General features: G+C 44.1%; 3 protein-coding genes across 4 annotated transcripts in view; 2 read left to right on the plus strand and 1 right to left on the minus strand.

Moving 5' to 3' along the window:
• Positions 1-4,802, plus strand: part of srpk1a (SRSF protein kinase 1a) — a 28,064-nt gene extending 23,262 nt beyond the window's left edge. Inside the window, exons 15-16 of one of the 2 annotated variants that reach the window (XM_080832539.1) lie at positions 1,181-1,273; positions 2,557-4,802. In XM_080832539.1, the coding sequence (XP_080688665.1) occupies positions 1,181-1,273; positions 2,557-2,747 (284 nt within the window). In that variant the 3' untranslated portion in view covers positions 2,748-4,802. Of the gene's footprint in view, positions 1-1,180; positions 1,274-1,758; positions 1,852-2,556 lie in introns of both variants that reach the window. The other variant, XM_080832538.1, reaches the window with a different exon arrangement.
• Positions 4,803-6,013: 1,211 nt separating this feature from the next.
• Positions 6,014-9,251, minus strand: LOC308381082 (LHFPL tetraspan subfamily member 5 protein-like; the record flags this gene model as incomplete). Its single annotated transcript, XM_080858592.1, has 3 exons — positions 6,014-6,036; positions 6,343-6,597; positions 8,840-9,251. The coding sequence occupies 3 exons, from the start codon at positions 9,249-9,251 to the stop codon at positions 6,014-6,016; spliced, it is 690 nt and encodes a 229-aa protein (XP_080714718.1).
• Positions 9,252-10,225: 974 nt separating this feature from the next.
• Positions 10,226-12,737, plus strand: LOC308381104 (colipase-like; the record flags this gene model as incomplete). The annotated part of the gene is made up of 3 exons (XM_080858614.1): positions 10,226-10,309; positions 10,565-10,687; positions 12,612-12,737. 3 exons carry the CDS (start codon positions 10,226-10,228, stop codon positions 12,735-12,737), a joined length of 333 nt encoding a protein of 110 aa, XP_080714740.1.
• Positions 12,738-17,803: the final 5,066 nt, after the last annotated feature.

Here is a 17,803-nt window from a genome sequence, read left to right on the forward strand (position 1 = left end):
CAGAGTCTCTCTCCACACATGAGGTTCAGTCAGTACAGATAGTCTCTCGTTCCACATAAGGATTCAGTCAGTGCAGGAGGAGGAGCTGGTTAAAGTGGTTGTCAGTGCAGGAGGAGGAGCTGGTTAAAGTGGTTGTCAGTGCAGGAGGTGCAGGAGGAGGAGCTGGTTAAAGTGGTTGTCAGTGCAGGAGGAGCAGGAGGAGGAGCTGGTTAAAGTGGTTGTCAGTGCAGGAGGAGCTGGTTAAAGTGGTTGTCAGTACAGGAGGAGCTGGTTAAAGTGGTTGTCAGTGCAGTCAGTAAAGGAGGAGCTGGTTAAAGTGGTTGTCAGTGCAGGAGGAGCTGGTTAAAGTGGTGCAGTCAGTGCAGGAGGAGGAGCTGGTTAAAGTGGTTGTCAGTACAGGAGGAGGAGCTGGTTAAAGTGGTTGTCAGTACAGGAGGAGCTGGTTAAAGTGGTGCAGTCAGTGCAGGAGGAGGAGCTGGTTAAAGTGGTTGTCAGTACAGGAGGAGCTGGTTAAAGTGGTGCAGTCAGTACAGGAGGAGGAGCTGGTTAAAGTGGTTGTCAGTACAGGAGGAGCTGGTTAAAGTGGTTCAGTCAGTGCAGGAGGAGGAGCTGGTTAAAGTGGTTGTCAGTGCAGTCAGTAAAGGAGACGCTGGTTAAAGTGGTTGTCAGTGCAGGAGGAGGAGCTGGTTAAAGTGGTTGTCAGTACAGGAGGAGCTGGTTAAAGTGGTTGTCAGTATAGGAGGAGGAGCTGGTTAAAGTGGTTGTCAGTACAGGAGGAGCTGGTTAAAGTGTTGCAGTCAGTGCAGGAGGAGGAGCTGGTTAAAGTGGTGCAGGTACTGTGGCGTTCTTACACATGTCCATCATGTCATAACCTCAACACCATCTGTCTCCATCCTGCTCTAATGTACTTCCCCTTGGCTCTCTTTCGCTTCCTCTTCCCTCTGTTCCCCTTTACCCTCTTTGTCTTCTTTCCCTCTCTCTTCTCTTCTCTTTGCTCTCCTTTCCCTCTTCTTTTTCCTCTCTTTCTATTCTCTTCTCTTTACTCTCCCTCTTCTTTTTTCCTCTCTCTCGCTCTTCCCCCCCTCACTCTCCCCCTCTCTTACGCTCTCTCTATTTCTCCCTCTCTCTCTCTCTCTCTCTCTCTCTCTCTCTTTCTGGGTCCTGTGCTTCTCCCTTCCAGACCACCTTGCTCTGATTATTGAGCTGATGGGGAAAGTCCCCCGCCATGTTGCGCTGAGTGGGAAATTTTCACAGGAATTCTTCAGCCGCAGAGGTACGCCGCTCACGTGTCTGTGCCTTGCCCTGGCGCGAGAGGGGTTACCACCAGGGGGCGCTCTGACAGCACGCAGCCACATTCAAAAACCCCATCCTGAGTAGACATCACAGTGGGGGAGCTCTCACAGAACAAAGTATCCGCCTACTCTAATCCCACTTACTGTGGAGATGGATCTGGCTGCGTACCTCAAATTGGAACGACTTACTGTGGGGTACTGCTGTCTGGCGGGACGTTTGGAACATGATTGCGACATATTGGCATCATTTGATTTGATGTTCCTGATTCCTGCCCAGGGAGCAGTATACTGCTGTCAGAGAGTCCTGCTGGCTGCCCAGGCCCCCCCCTCTCTGCCCAGGGTGGGGAATGACTGGAGCTTTTGTGTTTGATGACTCTGTCTGTTTGTCGTTTTGTCTTGTCCATCCCTTCCTTCTCTCGTCTCCCTGTCCTCCCCACACCTGTGCGGTTGTCCTTCTCGGGGGCAGACCACATTGCATTGATCATTGAGCTGCTAGGGCCAGTTCCTCGCAAACAGATTTTGGCTGGGAAATATTCCAAGGATTTTTTCACCAAGAAAGGTAAAGAGCTGTGAGAATTGATCTTCATCTTCTTGTGTATATGTTTATGTATTTTTAGCATACTGCATTTTATTATATCCTTGTTAGAACTGTAGTTGCTGATGCATGTTTGTAAAGATGAAGCTGCCCCCAGAGAGGCATAGTTTTGCGCCAACTATGCGCTCTGGAGCTCGTGTAGGTCTTTATCAAGTTGGTCAAATCTGCTGCATGAGATAGTTAGGTGTGAATATCTGCTATAGTTTCTCTTTGAGTAACGGCTGTTTGTCCTCATCTCAGTCCTGTAGAGAGTGTGTGCGTGTAGTTCTCTGCCTTAACCACTACATGAAATGTAGCATTTGATATCCCTCTGTATGTGTATGTCTGTGTCTACATTCACCAAGTCATGTGTGATCAGTGACTCAGACTGTGCCAGGTACAGAGTTTCTTAGTGGTTGACGTTAGATTATCTTTGATTATCAATCAGTTGACTGTTTAAATGCAGTTTTTCTATTCTCGTCAAGTAAGTTTCTTGCTGCCTTTTCCTTGCAAACTATGCTCTTGTTTGATTGCACCATTTGTGAATGTGTGTGTGTGTGTGTGTTTGTGTGCGTGTGTGTGTGTGTGCGCTTGTTCGTGCGTTTTCGGTGTGTGTGTGTGCGTCTGTTTGCGTCTGTTTGCGTGTGTTTGCGTCTGTGTGTGTGTGTGTGTGTGTGTGTGTGTGTACAGGTGACCTGAAGCACATCACCAAGCTGAAGCCGTGGGGTCTGCTGGAGGTGCTGGTGGATAAGTATGAGTGGCAGCGCGAGGAGGCAGAGTGCTTCACTGACTTCCTGCTGCCCATGCTTGATCTCATCCCGGAGAAGAGGGCCACGGCCGCAGACTGCCTGCGCCACGCCTGGATTGCGCCTCGCCCCTAGTGGCCCGCACCAAGAACTACACCCTCACCCCACATAGCAGCCAACTTTGGACTACATCTGGCCCTGTTCAAACGGACCTGTGCCAGATCAGGGCCAAGTCAGGGCCGGTGTGTTCCAGAAGTCGCCTCTATTGGGGGACGTTTACCCCGTCTTCCCTGAACTGTCCCACCTCTGAACCGACACCAATGAAGAGGCCCAGCTGTGGAATGCCTCCCCCACCCCTGGACTGCCTCCTAGTGGCTGATGCTGGGAATTCCACTCTCTCTGGCCCACTCTGGGCAGCGGCTAAAACTCTGGTTTGGATCTGGCTCTGATGAAGCAGATCCGTACTGGATCTCCCCCAGCTCTACTTCAGAGATGGCTTCTTCCAGGGGTTAGGCCTCCATCCCCTCTCATCTCCCCCAAAAAAAGGGCCTCGCTGTGGAGCTTCTGTGCCACCCCTTGGATCGTTCTCAGGTGGTTGCAGTTGGCTCTGCCATGTCTGACTACCACCCTGCTCTTCTCAGGCAGGCAGAGACATGGGTGTGCTTCCCTCTTGTGGCCACAGCAGGGCCCTACACTCCGTTACGCCCAGCCCTCTCTGACCGTCTCTTCCTCTCCTGACCAGACCTTACCCATACGAGAGACTGCAACAGATCACTTTCCAATTGGAGCATATCTGACATCTACTTATTTTTGTTTATTTTCGTGTGTGTGTTTGCGTGTGTGCCTGTGAGTGTGTGGTTTCTTTTTCTGCTGAGTATGATTATTTTTGTTGTTGTTTTTGTTGATGTTTTTCTCTCTTTGTTTGTTTGGTTTTTGTATTTTTTTTTTGTGGTTGGATGTGTCCCAATTTATTCTTTCCGTAGATGGTTTGTACACTTCTCTCTGTCTTGTTAACTGTTTTTCCTTTTGTTACCTTGTTTGTTTTTAACTCCAGATAAAATGGATGAATGAACTGTAGTCTGAGAATCTCATCTGTATTCTAGTATCTCTGAGGTGACTCAAGCATTACGCGAGTCGACTCTTAGTAGGGATTGATACACCTCTAAGGGCAACTTCAGCTTTATGCGAGTCGACTCTTAGTAGCGATTGATTCACCTCTGAGGGCAACTTCAGCGTTATGCGAGTCGACTCTTAGTAGGGATTGATTCACCTCTGAGGGCAACTTCAGCGTTATTCTTAGTAGGATTTGATTCACCTCTGAGGTGACTCCAGCGTTACTCTTAGTAGGGATTGATTAATCTCTGAGGTGACTCCAGCGTTACTCTTAGTAGGGATTGATTCACCTCTGAGGTGACTCCAGCGTTACTCTTAGTAGGATTTGATTCATCTCTGAGGTGACTCCACCCGTTGTGCGAGTCGACTCTTAGTAGGGTCTGATCCATCTCTGAGGGCAACTCCAGCGTTACTCTTAGTAGGGTTTGATTCACCTCTGAAGTGACTCCAGCGTTACTCTTAGTAGGGTTTGATTAATTTCTGTTTGGGGTTCACACTCTGTTTAGTCTCTGAAAAAAAAAAAAAAAGGAAAATGAAAAAAAACAACTTTGTTACACAAATATTCTAGTATTGGAAATCTGCGCAGCGACAGCACTGTGGGAAAGAGCTGAGTTCATGGTTGTGACTTCCACTCAGAGACAGGACTGTGATCGGTCAGGAAACCTGCATTACTGCCTGTGTGTCCAGTGTCACTGTCACCACCACCACCACCACCTGATCAATCAGTGTCACCTTTTCATTTGTTTTGTTCAATAGTGTGCGTTTGTGAAAGAAAGATTGTCTTGCTGTTCGAAGCCAGTAGATCATTATGTTCCACACACAGTTAGCTGTCAAACACCACAGAACAAAGAAAAAGAACATTGTGAAAAGTGTGTGTATGTATGTTTGTCTGTCTGTTGTGTGTGTGAGAACATATGAGTGTGTTGTCTGTGTCTGTATATATCTGTACCAAAGAGTTTGCCTTGATCTGTATATTGCAGCCATGTACAGTTTTTAAGAAATCATACTATTGTATCTTAGCTAAGATTATTTAGCGGGATAGTAATGTTTTAATAAAGCATTTGGAAGACGTGTGCAAACTCATTTGTCTGCGCGGTGCATTACTCTTCAGTGAACCCAGTTTAACCAGACAAGGCACTCTTTAATTTCAATTTCAAATGTTTTGTTTCGGTGAAGTAGTTGCTGTTAGGTGTCATACCTTAATCTACAGACTTTGCTTAAAACATTTTGAAACGTGTTGAAGTGTATTGCTGCTTCTGGGTCTTCACAATTATAGGACTTTTTAAATTCCTATATGCCTCAGAAAGCCCAAAGTGTCATTACAGAAAGAAATTACAATAAGTCAATTTGTTGAGACTTCAGACAAACACACTTAAAAAGTGTGATCTAGAGACCGTAACCTCGGCAGCCAGAGATCTGAACCATTTGGAGAGTGGTTTAGAATCCCCTCACCAAATTTGAGCAGTTCTATCACTGTACCAGTCAGCTGCAGGTGTTAAAATGGACATCATTGAGGAGGGTCGTTCAGAAGATTGGCCTGAAGAAGGATGGAACGGACGCTGTGCATTCAGGGTTGCCTTGGAGTGAGTAGAGCACTTATCTAGATAAGAAGAGGCTGTTTTGTCGGGTGATTGAAGGTTTTGCTTGTCTGGGAATTCCCTGCCCCTTCACTGCATTGCATTTGCTCAGTTAGTCTGGCCAACTATCATCAGCGATCCACTTCACTCACGTAATTGGACACGCCTTTAACCAATCAGACCAACGATACTATACAACGATACAACGATCGGTAATAAAGCAAACACATATTTTTTCTGTATGAATTGTTCCAGGGCAAGTTTCTGTTCTGTTTTCAAAGAAAACTTGCCTTATCGAAGTTTTGCGGTGCTTCGGCGGCCACCATGTCCAATGTTTAAAAACTCTCCGTGCAGTAGAATTTGTAACGTAGCCGTGGTAAGTTTAAATCCGCCAATGGCGCGCCAGGTAGCCAAAAGCCAGTTTGTGATTGGCTCCAAGGATTGTGGAACTCTTGAAATGAACGGGTATCCATACTTGGCCAGACCCAGTTCTGAGGCAAAATCAATTTGGCCGGAAGAAGTGGGGCGGGACTTCCCAGACTAAGGTTTTGCTACATCCAGCAAACATAGAAAGAAGGCTGGATTGCTGTGATGGGTAAATTGTCAAAATGTGGACTTTTTAAATAAAGGATAACTAAAGATGTAGGTGTGAAGGCAGTCTGGCCAGGTAGGTCTACAGAAATCCTCCATTTCACCCAGCCGTCAGCATCTTCATTTCTTCTCTTCCAACATTCCTACATCACCGTTTTTGAGAGTGTTTCGCTTATTCTGACCACCATGAGACTGCGTTCAGGCTTTCTCTGTTTTAAAAGTAAAAGATAAAGTGAAGGAAAGGAAAGTGAGAATGCTTGACAACTGCAAACCAGCGGGTTCAATTTCACGTATGACACTACATGTAATTACGTTTCGTAATATAGCTGTAAACCTTTTGTATCTGTTGCATATTAAGAACTGTAATCTGTTTAATACGACCCCAGAAGAACACCAGTGCGTAAAATGGCGAATAGTGAAAGCACATAATGTATGCAAAGCGGCCTTACCTTCAACCGGTGCGTCCTCAGGAGTCGCCACCTCGAAGTCTTCCGGGAGCAGCTGGTCCTGCCGGTTGCCCAGCGTAAAGGCCAGGAATGAGAGGATGAGTGAGTCCATGATGCTGATGATGGCGAGAATGTATGCCCAGCGCACGGTGCAGTTCCCCAGCGCGTACTTATCCGTGCGCTCTCCGCACATGCGCTTCACCTCTGGAGCGTCCCAGCCGTCAGGGTAGATCAGACAGCCCATCGTCATTAGTGCAGCTGGAGGGAAGATCACGTGGGAAATGTGTGGGGTCAAAAACGTTAAGGGGCGGAAGCAAAACATGTCAAGTGCAATGACTCAACGCGCAAAAATCGGTGACTTCAAATGCAGACAGTAGTCAGGAGCAGGGGCGGCCTTTCCTACAGGCGGGTTAGGCGGCCGACTAGAGCGCCATCTGGAGGGGGATCGCCAAATAATGCACCCGAAAGAAGAAAAAAAAAAACAATAATAATTTTCTTTTTCCCCCCCGGACGCATACATTGGCGCCGCTTCTATATCTCCAACCAATATTTTGACATTAAGAACTAAATCTAACATTAGGGTATATGAGCCAAAAATCAAAAACGGAGGGGTATGTTCTTCATTGGTATTAACAGAACGGCGTGCATGATTAGACGGGCCGGATTACACCAAATTGCTCTCTCTACCGTTGTAAAGACAGAAAATATTAATGATGGTGTAACCTTGCGAGGTGCAGGCATATGTACTTATGATGTACAATACACATTAAGGGTTGCTACAATATGTTATCATGAAAACACTAATGAACACAGTATTTCAGAGATCAAACTAATTTTGGAGAAACAGTGTATAATGAGCAGATAGAAAACACGTGGGAAAAAAATAATACAACTTCTTCAGGGGTTATCAAACATTATTGTGAATGACGAACTTTAACATGGATTTATGGGAACAGCCGCTCAACAGCGCCTCGTCTGCTGCAACTAATTACAAAACAAACTTCCTCCAACAATTTCACGTAGGCCTATGCGCAAATTAACTTATTCTTTTAACGACATTGAAGCGAAAAAGTAAATTTCGCCACAAAGCTAAATTTAACAAATAATGAGAATAGCCTACTGTAACGTGCCGGCATAGTCGCCCCATAATGCCTTGCGGCGGGCGCATCATTTTCTATGTGTGATGATGAACTAACGATGTAGCTACCTGTTCCTTACTGTTCTTATTGCATGTCGTTGTACTGTGTTGGGAGTACTGAGTTTATACAGGTGCGTGACGGTAACACAGTCTATTTGCTGCGATCGTTGTTGTGTTTATGTGAAATAATTGCAGTCTTACAAGGCAAAATAGCGTTTGAAAGTTTTCCGTTTTCGTGGGGGGGGGGGGGGGGGGGGGCAGTAGTGAAGCTCGCCTAGAGCGCCAAATGTGCTAGGGCCGCCCCTGGTCAGGAGGTCCCCTCAACAGTAAATAGTGCCAAATTCACCAACCTGCCTACATCAACACAAAAACTGAAGGACCATAGTGGTTCTGTGCTAAGTGATGAGTCTTATGTCTGTTCAATAAATGTCACCTCATGCAAGGTTCTAGAGAATTCATTAGAATCAGGGATGAGTTCACCACATAACCTTATCGGATATATGAATATGTGTTCCTTAAGTTCAACAGGACGAACAAGCTGTTAACCCATAGGCCTAGTTAAGTCTGATCATATAAATATATATATAACCCCGAGTATTTTCGTGTTTAATCAAAACAACAGACAGTGACCACGACGTTGGAAGACAAGTGCATATGGAAAGCTCCGGTTAGACATAAAAACATATTTTTACAATTATTTTTTGGCAATTTCGAGGAGTAAACTCAAGGTAAAGCATTGGACGTGGGTATGTGAAGCGTTTACTGACGCGACTATACAGCAACCCAAACTAGATACTCAATGATTGGCCTATGCACTGACGGCCAAGACTGTCAAGTGAAGGTCTCTCTCGCTCCCTCTCTCTCTCAATTAAGTGCAGATAGACTTGCTTTGTTGACATGAGTAACTTTAAGAAACAGTATTGCCAAAGTTAACTTGAGGAACAAAGCACATATATAAGCTATAGATAAGGTGATTTCACATATATAAGCTATAGATAACAAAATAAAACTAAATTGTTGTATCTTTGGTCACGCATGTCTCCGTTAAAAAGACAAGCCCCAGGCAAACTTGACTTATATAAATATAAAAAATATATATAAATATTTTTAATAGAAAATTCCCATTCATATATAGATACAAAATAAAACAAAATAGTTGTATCTTTGGTCACGTATGTCTCCGTTAAAAAGACAAGCCTTAGGCAAACTTGACTTATTTATAAATATTTTTTATATCTATATATTTTCAATAGGAAATTCACATTCATAAAACAACACACAGCCTTTGATTTTGCGAATAAGAAACACATTGTGGGATGCGCACGAGTTTGTAACCTGAAAAGGGCATTGCGTCTCTCTCACCTGCTGCCAGTTGCATCCAGGCGCAGATCTTATAAACACTGCCGGTGTTGAGGAACCAGAACAAGCTGAGGGCCACTAGGCTCCCTACAATCAGCAGCATTGAAGACCCCACGAAGAACAGCCCCGTCCTAAAGGCAGGGGACGGGATGGAGCCGAAGTCCAAGACGCTCCCTTTGCAGATGAGCTCCGAGGTGAGTGCGTTGCCGATGCAGTAGTGGAAGAGGCCGAAGTACCCTGCCTGCGGGGTACTCACGCTGTCCCCGATCCAATAGGGCTGGATGAACACAGTGACAGTGATGATCGCGAAGCACATGGTGAACACTGCCCACAACACCCCTACGGCTCTTGCGTTTCTCACGTAGTTGGTGTGGTAGATTTTGGCAGCCTCTTGGGCAGGCAGCATCTTATCCATGGTTGAAATGTATTCAGGTCAAGGTATTTAAAAGAAAAAGAGAGAGGGAAAAAATGCAATTTCAGAAGTTCTAATAAACAAAAAGAGATCGAATGTAAAAGTAATTCGCAATGGTCGATTTCCAATTGACAGGTGATTGCTGATTTTCCTTTCTTTTTAGATTTTCCTCCCCAGGGCTGAACCAGAACCTGGAAGAATTATTTCATTCGTATGAGGAGCTGCTTTTCCTATAACACCCACACATCCAAATTCCTACAGAGTAAGGTGGATTAACGAGTGTCGGGTAAAATATTCAGCACCATAGACAGCTCCTGAATCAATTCCAGTGAGACCGGCACTGCTGAAGAGCAATTCCTCAACTCTACAAACTATCGCACCTCAGGCAAATAGGTTTCACTGAGATATAAAACATTGTTTAAAGTGACTGTGAGGATGATAAAAAAAGACTACTGTAGAAGTTTGATCCTACTCGCTCAATCAGCTCCTAGAACCTCCGGCTTTGTGAAGGTGTTAGTGACAACCCCTCATGCCAACAGAAGGTGTGAAGAAATGAATTATTGATGGTAATGTAATCACAGGAGTAAGGTGACAAAAGGCTTATTGTTGGGTAACCAGAAAGCGTACCTGTGTATGAGTCACCAGAAGTCACATGCAGAGTAAAAGTACTTTAGTTACATATGCATTAAAATGGAAGGAAAGGAAAGGTATTCACATTGTTATGAAGTTGCAAAATGCATATGTTTTGGAAAAACCCTTTTCACCCTTTCTTTGTCCTCCTCTCTTTGATGAACCAGCGTCTCTTGAAGGCCCTGCATATGTTTGTGAATCCTTTGGTGTTTACAGGTGTAGCTGTCTGAACTTGAGGCATGACAGGTCAGCTATAGCAGCTAATCGGGTGCATCATAGGAAATAGTAGAGTACATCCGTGTGGGCTGGCTCGCATGTGTTTGTAACTGGACTGGACTGACAGAAGCATGAGGACTGTTGTGATGTTCTTGCTGGCTGGGAGCCTACTGACAATTGCCTTGGCTGCACCCACTGACATGCGAATTGTGCTGGTAAGAATTCAGCCGTTTCATCCTGAAATTAACTTAACTTGCTATTTCCAATTATCACTTTGTGTAGTACACTTAAGTATTTAGTAATTTTGTAACGTTTCATTTTTGAACATAACTTTTAACATTTGCATCTGTGTATATATACAGTATATATATAAATATATTAATGCTCATATGTATTTCTGTAAATGATAATGGTGTTTGTATCTGTGCTTGTTAGGGTTAATGGAACTCATACACTGTGTCTGTGTGTAGGGTAACGGTGTGCTGTGTGCGTTCAGCATGCAGTGTAAGAGCTCCTGCTGTCACCGTCCCTCTGGCACCAGCCTGGCCCGCTGTGCTCCCCTAGCTGCAGAGAAAGAGAAGTGCTCTTCCAAGGTTCCAGGAGGTTTTTTTTATGTGTTTTGTTTATTTATTTTGTCTGTTTTGTTTTGTTATGGTTTGTTTATTTATTGTTCTTCTGTATTATGTAGCCTCGGTCAGGGCATTGCTGCAAAAGAGCCCTGTGCTCAGTCAATTCTCCCTGAATAAACAATGATAATGATGATGAATGATGATGGTGTGGACCAGCATAGACTCAGTTCTGTTCGATGGATGGATTTGAATTGAATGGAACAGAATATAATTCAGTTCAAAGTAGCGTACAGTGTTGCCAGAGCAGAGTGACAGTAGAACAGGGCTAATCATTTAAAGGGGGAAACAAATGAAAGAAAATCAGTGCGTCACCAAGGATTAGGATAAATGGGATGAAGTAACAATGAAGTTTGAATGAAGCCAGATGTGGCCTAAGAACTTTGTGATGAGAGTTCACAGTCGGGAGTCAGCTAGTTGAAATTGTGTCTTTTAAATGTGTGTGTGAAAAGGAAGGCACACGTGGCTACATCTGCAGGCGTTTCCTCTAACCCCCCCCCCCCTCCTCCTTTAAGCTCTGGCCCTGGGCCAGGGGTCTCCTTCCCCCCTCGGTGGGCCAGGCTTCACGGTGGTGGCATCCAGCTGCTCCCTCACCGTCCAGGGCTGGCTTCTCCCGGGGTGGAGACACAGCCAGAATCATCCCCTTCAGGGTTACTGGGATATAACTCTGTGATTGTGCCTCTCCTCACTGCAGTCAGACTATCAGATCCTCGACATCTGCTTGGGTGAAGTTATCTTCTGCTCTAGTCTTCCATTCCACTAGGGGGTGCTATACCACTACTGACACTAATATAGCGGCAAGCAGAGTCAAGAATTTTCATTGGCTCTCATGACAACTGGCAAGGAATGACACAGGCACAGTTTACAGGGTAAGGGTGGGCATAGACGCTGACACAAGAGGAAACTACACGAGGCATCTAACTTAACACACAGACTCCAAACCACAGAAAATACCTGCTGACCTTAACGTAAGAGGGGGACACAAATACACGCATAATTTGAACATCACACAAAGAATTACACTTTACACCCTACAGCTACTACACGCTCAGAATTATGGGTGCATTCACCATACTCACAAACACAGGAGTGTGCAGCCCTGCATGCTACAGTAGGGCTGCCCTGAGATGGTCTATGGTGCTGAGGAAGGCACATCCTAACTGGGGGAAATGTCCCGGAAGGATGTGGCAGATATGATAAGGGCTGGTCGTATTTATTAAATGGTTAGGAAAGGTGCTTTGATGCTTCCCTCCATTTTTTTAATGAATGACTATTTTTTGTCTTTCTCTCTCTCTCTCTATAAATATATATTCAACCACATGGGATGGGAAAGCATAGGGGACAGGGGGTGGGGGTCGGGTGGGGTAGGGCTGGTGGTGTCTACAAATAAAAATGAAGGCCATGGAAAATTCTAGGAAGTCTCCAGGTGCTAGATAAAGTTGGCCTCTGTGCAGGGGCCTGTATAGGGGCTGATGAAATGCTGTTTCCTGTTTTCGCTGAATGCAAATACAATGACAATAAAGGCTTTTCTATTATATTCTATAGTGTGCACTGCACACAGTAGGCATGTGAGAAGACATATCTTTTCTAGAAGGAGAACACTGTGTCAGGGCAGAATGCTTTCTCCAGCATAGTAATCAGACAGACTCAGCCTCCGGGGCTCCTCACGTCTACTGCTCGGCAGACATTCTTCTGAAATGTTCCGGTTTTTGATCCTGGTGTACAGGATTGGAGTTAGATCCCTATCTTCTTTTCACTCGCCCCTGTACACAGCAGTAACTCCTGGGAGTTTCATAAGCAGATGGAAAATATGGATATATTATATGCCATTCTTACTGTAGTTTTATTCTCATATTTTCTGAGCCTGATCCAATGTTTCTGGCTTCCCCAGAGCTGGTACGACTCCTACTGCCACTGCCCATGTGAGCACCGCCTCAAGTGTAACACTGACTGGACCATAGGGGGCGCTATCACCAACACCAACTTTGGAATCTGCAAAGACCCCAACAGCCCATAACGCCCCAAACTCCATCCATGTCCTGAAGCAGCTTACTAATATGTGCCAGGGGTATGAAAGCATGGGGTGTGTATGAGTGTAATACTCAAATACTCAAATCAAACCAGCCAACCGCCAAATAAACACATGTGCTGTGAAATGCAGTCAGACTGATTCATATATTGTTAGTGTGAAGCTCTTTTGATTTGGTTATTTCACAGCATGCGTACACGCTCGCCTTTGAGGGTGGCACGGCGCCTCATCTGTGTGTGTCTGATCAAAAAGGTAGGCGCTTGAAGAAGGTGTTCTGCCTCTGCTTTCTTTGAATTGCAACCTGCATCCTGGTTTTAAACATCTGGGAGGCGTGCCTAATCTAATCTAATCTCTACACAGTGACCGCATAACATCGACCATTAAGTTGCTACATTGATCATTTAACTCATTTAACTGAAATAATCATTCCTCGAACCACCAACCACTATCACACTGAACCACCAACCGCTCCCGATATGTAGGTGAGCACCTTAGATAGTAGCCTCCGCCATCAGTGCATGTATGGGTAGATGTCTGAGGCATCAAAGTGTCAAGCGCTTTGAGTGCAATGATTACACTTTGGTGGTTTGAACCGCGCTGGGCTTTTATCAATACAACACGACATATTTAATCAATTCACATTGACAATTTAACAGTTTCAATATTTCTATAACATCCACTGGTGTCTGTTGAACCAGAGAAATGATAAGTGGCATGTCATCACAGAACATGCCAGTATTTCTCTTGATATGATTGGCTCAAAAGACACAAATGCAGTAGCACACCCACCAATGAATGCCACCTGTCCCACAAGAGCTTCCAGCTACTCAAGTGGGCTATGAGTGCACTCATGCAAACAACAAAATCACAAACAACAATCTCCACTCCTCCCTTTGATTATGCGCCAATTGCAGACTATCATTTTGTCACATGCGTATCTCAAATCAGGGCCATATATATTTTCAGCAGGTATGGCCACAATGTTGTGACAACAAAAAGACTCTCTCTGGGAAACTTTATATATTTTTATTAACAAACTTGTCATGAATCCAAAAAGCCATACAAATATGTGTTAAACAGGATACTGTTATTTGCTGTGTACTAAAATAAAAGAGAATAGAATATACCGCTGGCCCTTGATATGGATATTAATGCCATACAAACGTCCAGTATGTGTTACAGTAAGTTTTGGAAAACAAATGAGGTTAAATGCAGTAAATCAGTAATGGCTGATACCACTATTGTTCATTAATGATGATTCCCATACCAAACTGAATTTGAAGAAACGCTGAATATCTTGTCAAAACCTTGGTCCATGGCGGTCGGACCTCATTGTATAGCCAAACATCTAACAAGACAGGTAACAGCCTGAACCTTTGTGTTAAAAACTACTAGATTAAAACAATATACTATCCTATAATATATACTATAGAACTATAACATAGAAATGTATTTCTAAATAACCCCCCAAAAAGGACACCTTCTAAGTGCATATTTGAGGAGGTAAGCTATAATAAAAAAAAAACAATAATTAACCTCAGTGGTTTAATCAAGAAGATGTTTGTTGTTATTAAATTCCCTAAACCATGCAGCCTATGTAACCATGTATAAATCGATGTATCTATGAGAGCAGCCGTGCCTCATAGCGGAGGGATGACTCCAGGCCTGGCTCTGGCTCTGGCCCTGCCTCTCCTCAGCACGGGCACGGGCAGCTTGATGGCCCGCGGCATCCTGGACAGCATGTGTGCAACGCTGCCCTTCACCAGCGGGTCTTCGTGGCGGGCGAGAGTGCTCAGCGTGGAGCGCAGCGGGGACTCGGGGAAGTAGATCAGCGCCAACAGGGACTCCTCGTTGTAGCATAGGCCCTCTTCGCCCCCTAGTGGCCGGTGTTGGCTCAGTTTAGACAGCAGTCCCAGGCAGAGGAGCAGGGTGTCCTTGGGGTTGGAGGGCTGCAGCAGACGCAGCAGCGCCGCCTTTGCCTGTCGTATTGGGCGAGGGGAAAGAACTGTAATGCATGGGCAAGAAATGTGTATGTCTTACCATATCAATAAACTATACACAGTCATATTTAGGGGAAATAACTGTAATGCATGGACAAAAAATGTGTATGTCTTACCATATTAATGAACTATACAGAGTCACATTTACAATATTCATGCAGCTCTAGAGAATACAGAATGAATGACTGGCACAAGATGGCTGCCTAAGCAATATCTCGTAACGTAATGACGTTAACATGGCAGACTGAGTCAGGGACCCTACATTTCTGTCAGGCTGGCATGACATGCTCCGTGTCAGTCATACTTCTTTCATATACATTTTATTAACACTTTACTTTGACCCTGATCCGTAAGACTTATACAAGCATGTTATAATCATGTCCTGGCAGATGACATGAGTAGTTATAACCATTAGTCTCCGGCTTGGTCAGGGCACATATAGCATTCAGGGCACATATGACATTAGCTGGGAAGACATCTTAAACTGAGAGATGACTTGTTAGCGATAATGGTAATATGACACTGGAAAATCACTGACGATGGCTAAGGCCGAAATGCGTCTGTGATTTAAATGGTACAAATAAATAAGTAAAGAGACAAGCTTGAGAGTGCGTTTTTTCCTACTTTAAGTTAACAGTCTTTTTTTCTCGCACCCAAAATCGCTTTAATTTTGGAAGTAGGACGCGCCTATCCTTACAAATACTCGAAAATCACTGGACATCAACGTGATTAATAATGGCATGTATTATGTCAGTCTTATGAAGAAGGTTTCAACTAAAATGTTACCAAATGTTAGAGAGCTTAGAGAGAAGGGCTTCATACTCACATTGAAGTTGAGCAGCTTTCCCACCAGCTCCTTGTTGTCAGACAGGTTGTAGAGGATTCGAACCACAAGGATCTGAAACAGAGATGAGAAGAGACATCCCTGAATTCAACAGGTTAACCCTTAAACAGACGACTATGTGACCTATATGCTCACAGCTGATGTCCTTGAAAGACTAGCTTAAATGGTAAAATAAACAACCTAGAATGGATAACATTTTAGGCATTGGCTACAAAAGACTATCAAAGCATGTAGCCTTTTGAAGCCTTAAGTAGCCTTATGTAGCCTTTGCCTGAATGCGTGGTAAGTGTGGATGAGCTGCACGCACCAGGATCTCGGGGTAGAGGATGCGTTTGGCCATAAGGCTGCTGAGGCCGGTGAGCCACTGGGCCAGTGGGAGGTGTGAGGCCCTGCAGGAGGAGAGGGTGACCAGCAGACGGAGCCCCGACTCCTGCTCCTCCACACTCTGTGCGCTGAACACCAGGGACAGCATCAGGGGCATGTACTGCTGGAGAGCCTGTAGCACACGCACACACACACACACACACGCACGCGCACACACACACACGCACACACACAGACACACACACACAGACATACACACACGCACGCGCACACACACACAGACTTACATGCATGCACGTGCACACACACAGATGGAAACACAAAGACATACACACACATGCATGTACATGCATGCACACACACACACATGCATAACTTAGCTGTTGTTTAGGTCAGTTCTGTGGAACAGCACAGGTAAACACAGTTGGTTTGGCCCATTCATCAACCAGCAGTCATCTGGGTCCTGATTTGCATCACACCTTGTCCCTAGAAACTACTTTGGTGTGAAGAATCACTTTTTCTTACTGCTCTGGGCCACAGGCAATTGCCTGCTTTGCCTCCCCTGTCACGACACCCCCTGATAGGTGGGCAAGGGACTTCACACACGCATACGTATGTTGTGAAGTACATCGCTGTTAGAAGCCTGGGTAATATATTAGGGGTATTATAATAGGCTATGCAGCAAGGAAAAAAAACGAATTGGACAAGGAATTAAACAGAATAAGACATGAAATAAAAAACCTTCAAAGAGCACATAAAACCCAAACAAAAAGCAAGGTTTACAAGGAACTACAGGAAGCAAAATTTAAATTAGATAGCCTCTTAATTAGAAAAGCAGATGACTACAAATGTAACTCGACAAAAATAAATTACATTGCGGCCAATAAGTCAGGTAAACACCTGAGCTCTTTAATAAAGAGAGTTTTGAAAAGACAACCAATTACCCTAAAAGATGAAACCTTAAGCAAAACCCACATAAGCAATCGAGACATAAATGACAAATTCAGAATGTTTTATGAGAAGCTTTACACTTCTGAGGTTAAAGAAGATCCTCTTCCCTTTTTAAAATCAGTAAATCTTAAACAGTTAACCCATGAACAAAAAGAGGAACTAAATAGGGACATTTCCGGTACAGAAATACAAACTGCCATAAAAAAATTACCCCTCAAGAAAGCTCCAGGTATGGATGGTTTACCCATAGAATTTTACTCAACGTTTTGGAAAAAGATAGATCCCCTTTTTATAGAGTTGATCCACTCAGCACAAAAAAGTAAAAATTTACCTCAAACAATGTACCAGGCAATCATCTCTGTTATACCAAAACCAGGGAAGAAAGGCGAAACACCTTCTGACTATAGGCCAATAAGTTTAATTAACTGCGATAAGAAGATCATTACAAAAATACTAAACAATAGATTGTTACAGATCCTACCTAGTCTAATCCATCACGACCAAGCCGGGTTTATTCAATATCGGGACCTAAGGTCTAACACCAGAACATCTATAACACTTGTACAATATGCAAAGAAATACAATAAAGACTTGTCATTATTGGCAGTAGACGCAGAAAAGGCCTTCGACAGAATAGAATGGCACTATTTGTTTAAAGTCTTAGAAGCTTACAATTTCCCAACGCATTTTATAAATATGGTTAAAACTTGTTACAAAGCTCCTAAAGCATATGTTTTTACCAATGGAATACTGTCAGTCCCTTTTTCTTTAGGTAGAGGCACAGCCCAAGGATGCCCATTATCACCTTCATTATTTGCATTGGCAATTGAACCTTTGGCTCAAAAAATACGAGACTCAAAAGAAATAAGTGGTATTATGATTAATAAGAAACAATATAAATTAAGCTTATTTGCAGATGATTTGTTACTCTATCT

This window comes from Sprattus sprattus (genome assembly GCF_963457725.1).
Source record: "Sprattus sprattus genome assembly, chromosome: 2".
In the NCBI taxonomy this organism is placed as follows: Eukaryota; Metazoa; Chordata; class Actinopteri; order Clupeiformes; family Clupeidae; genus Sprattus; species Sprattus sprattus.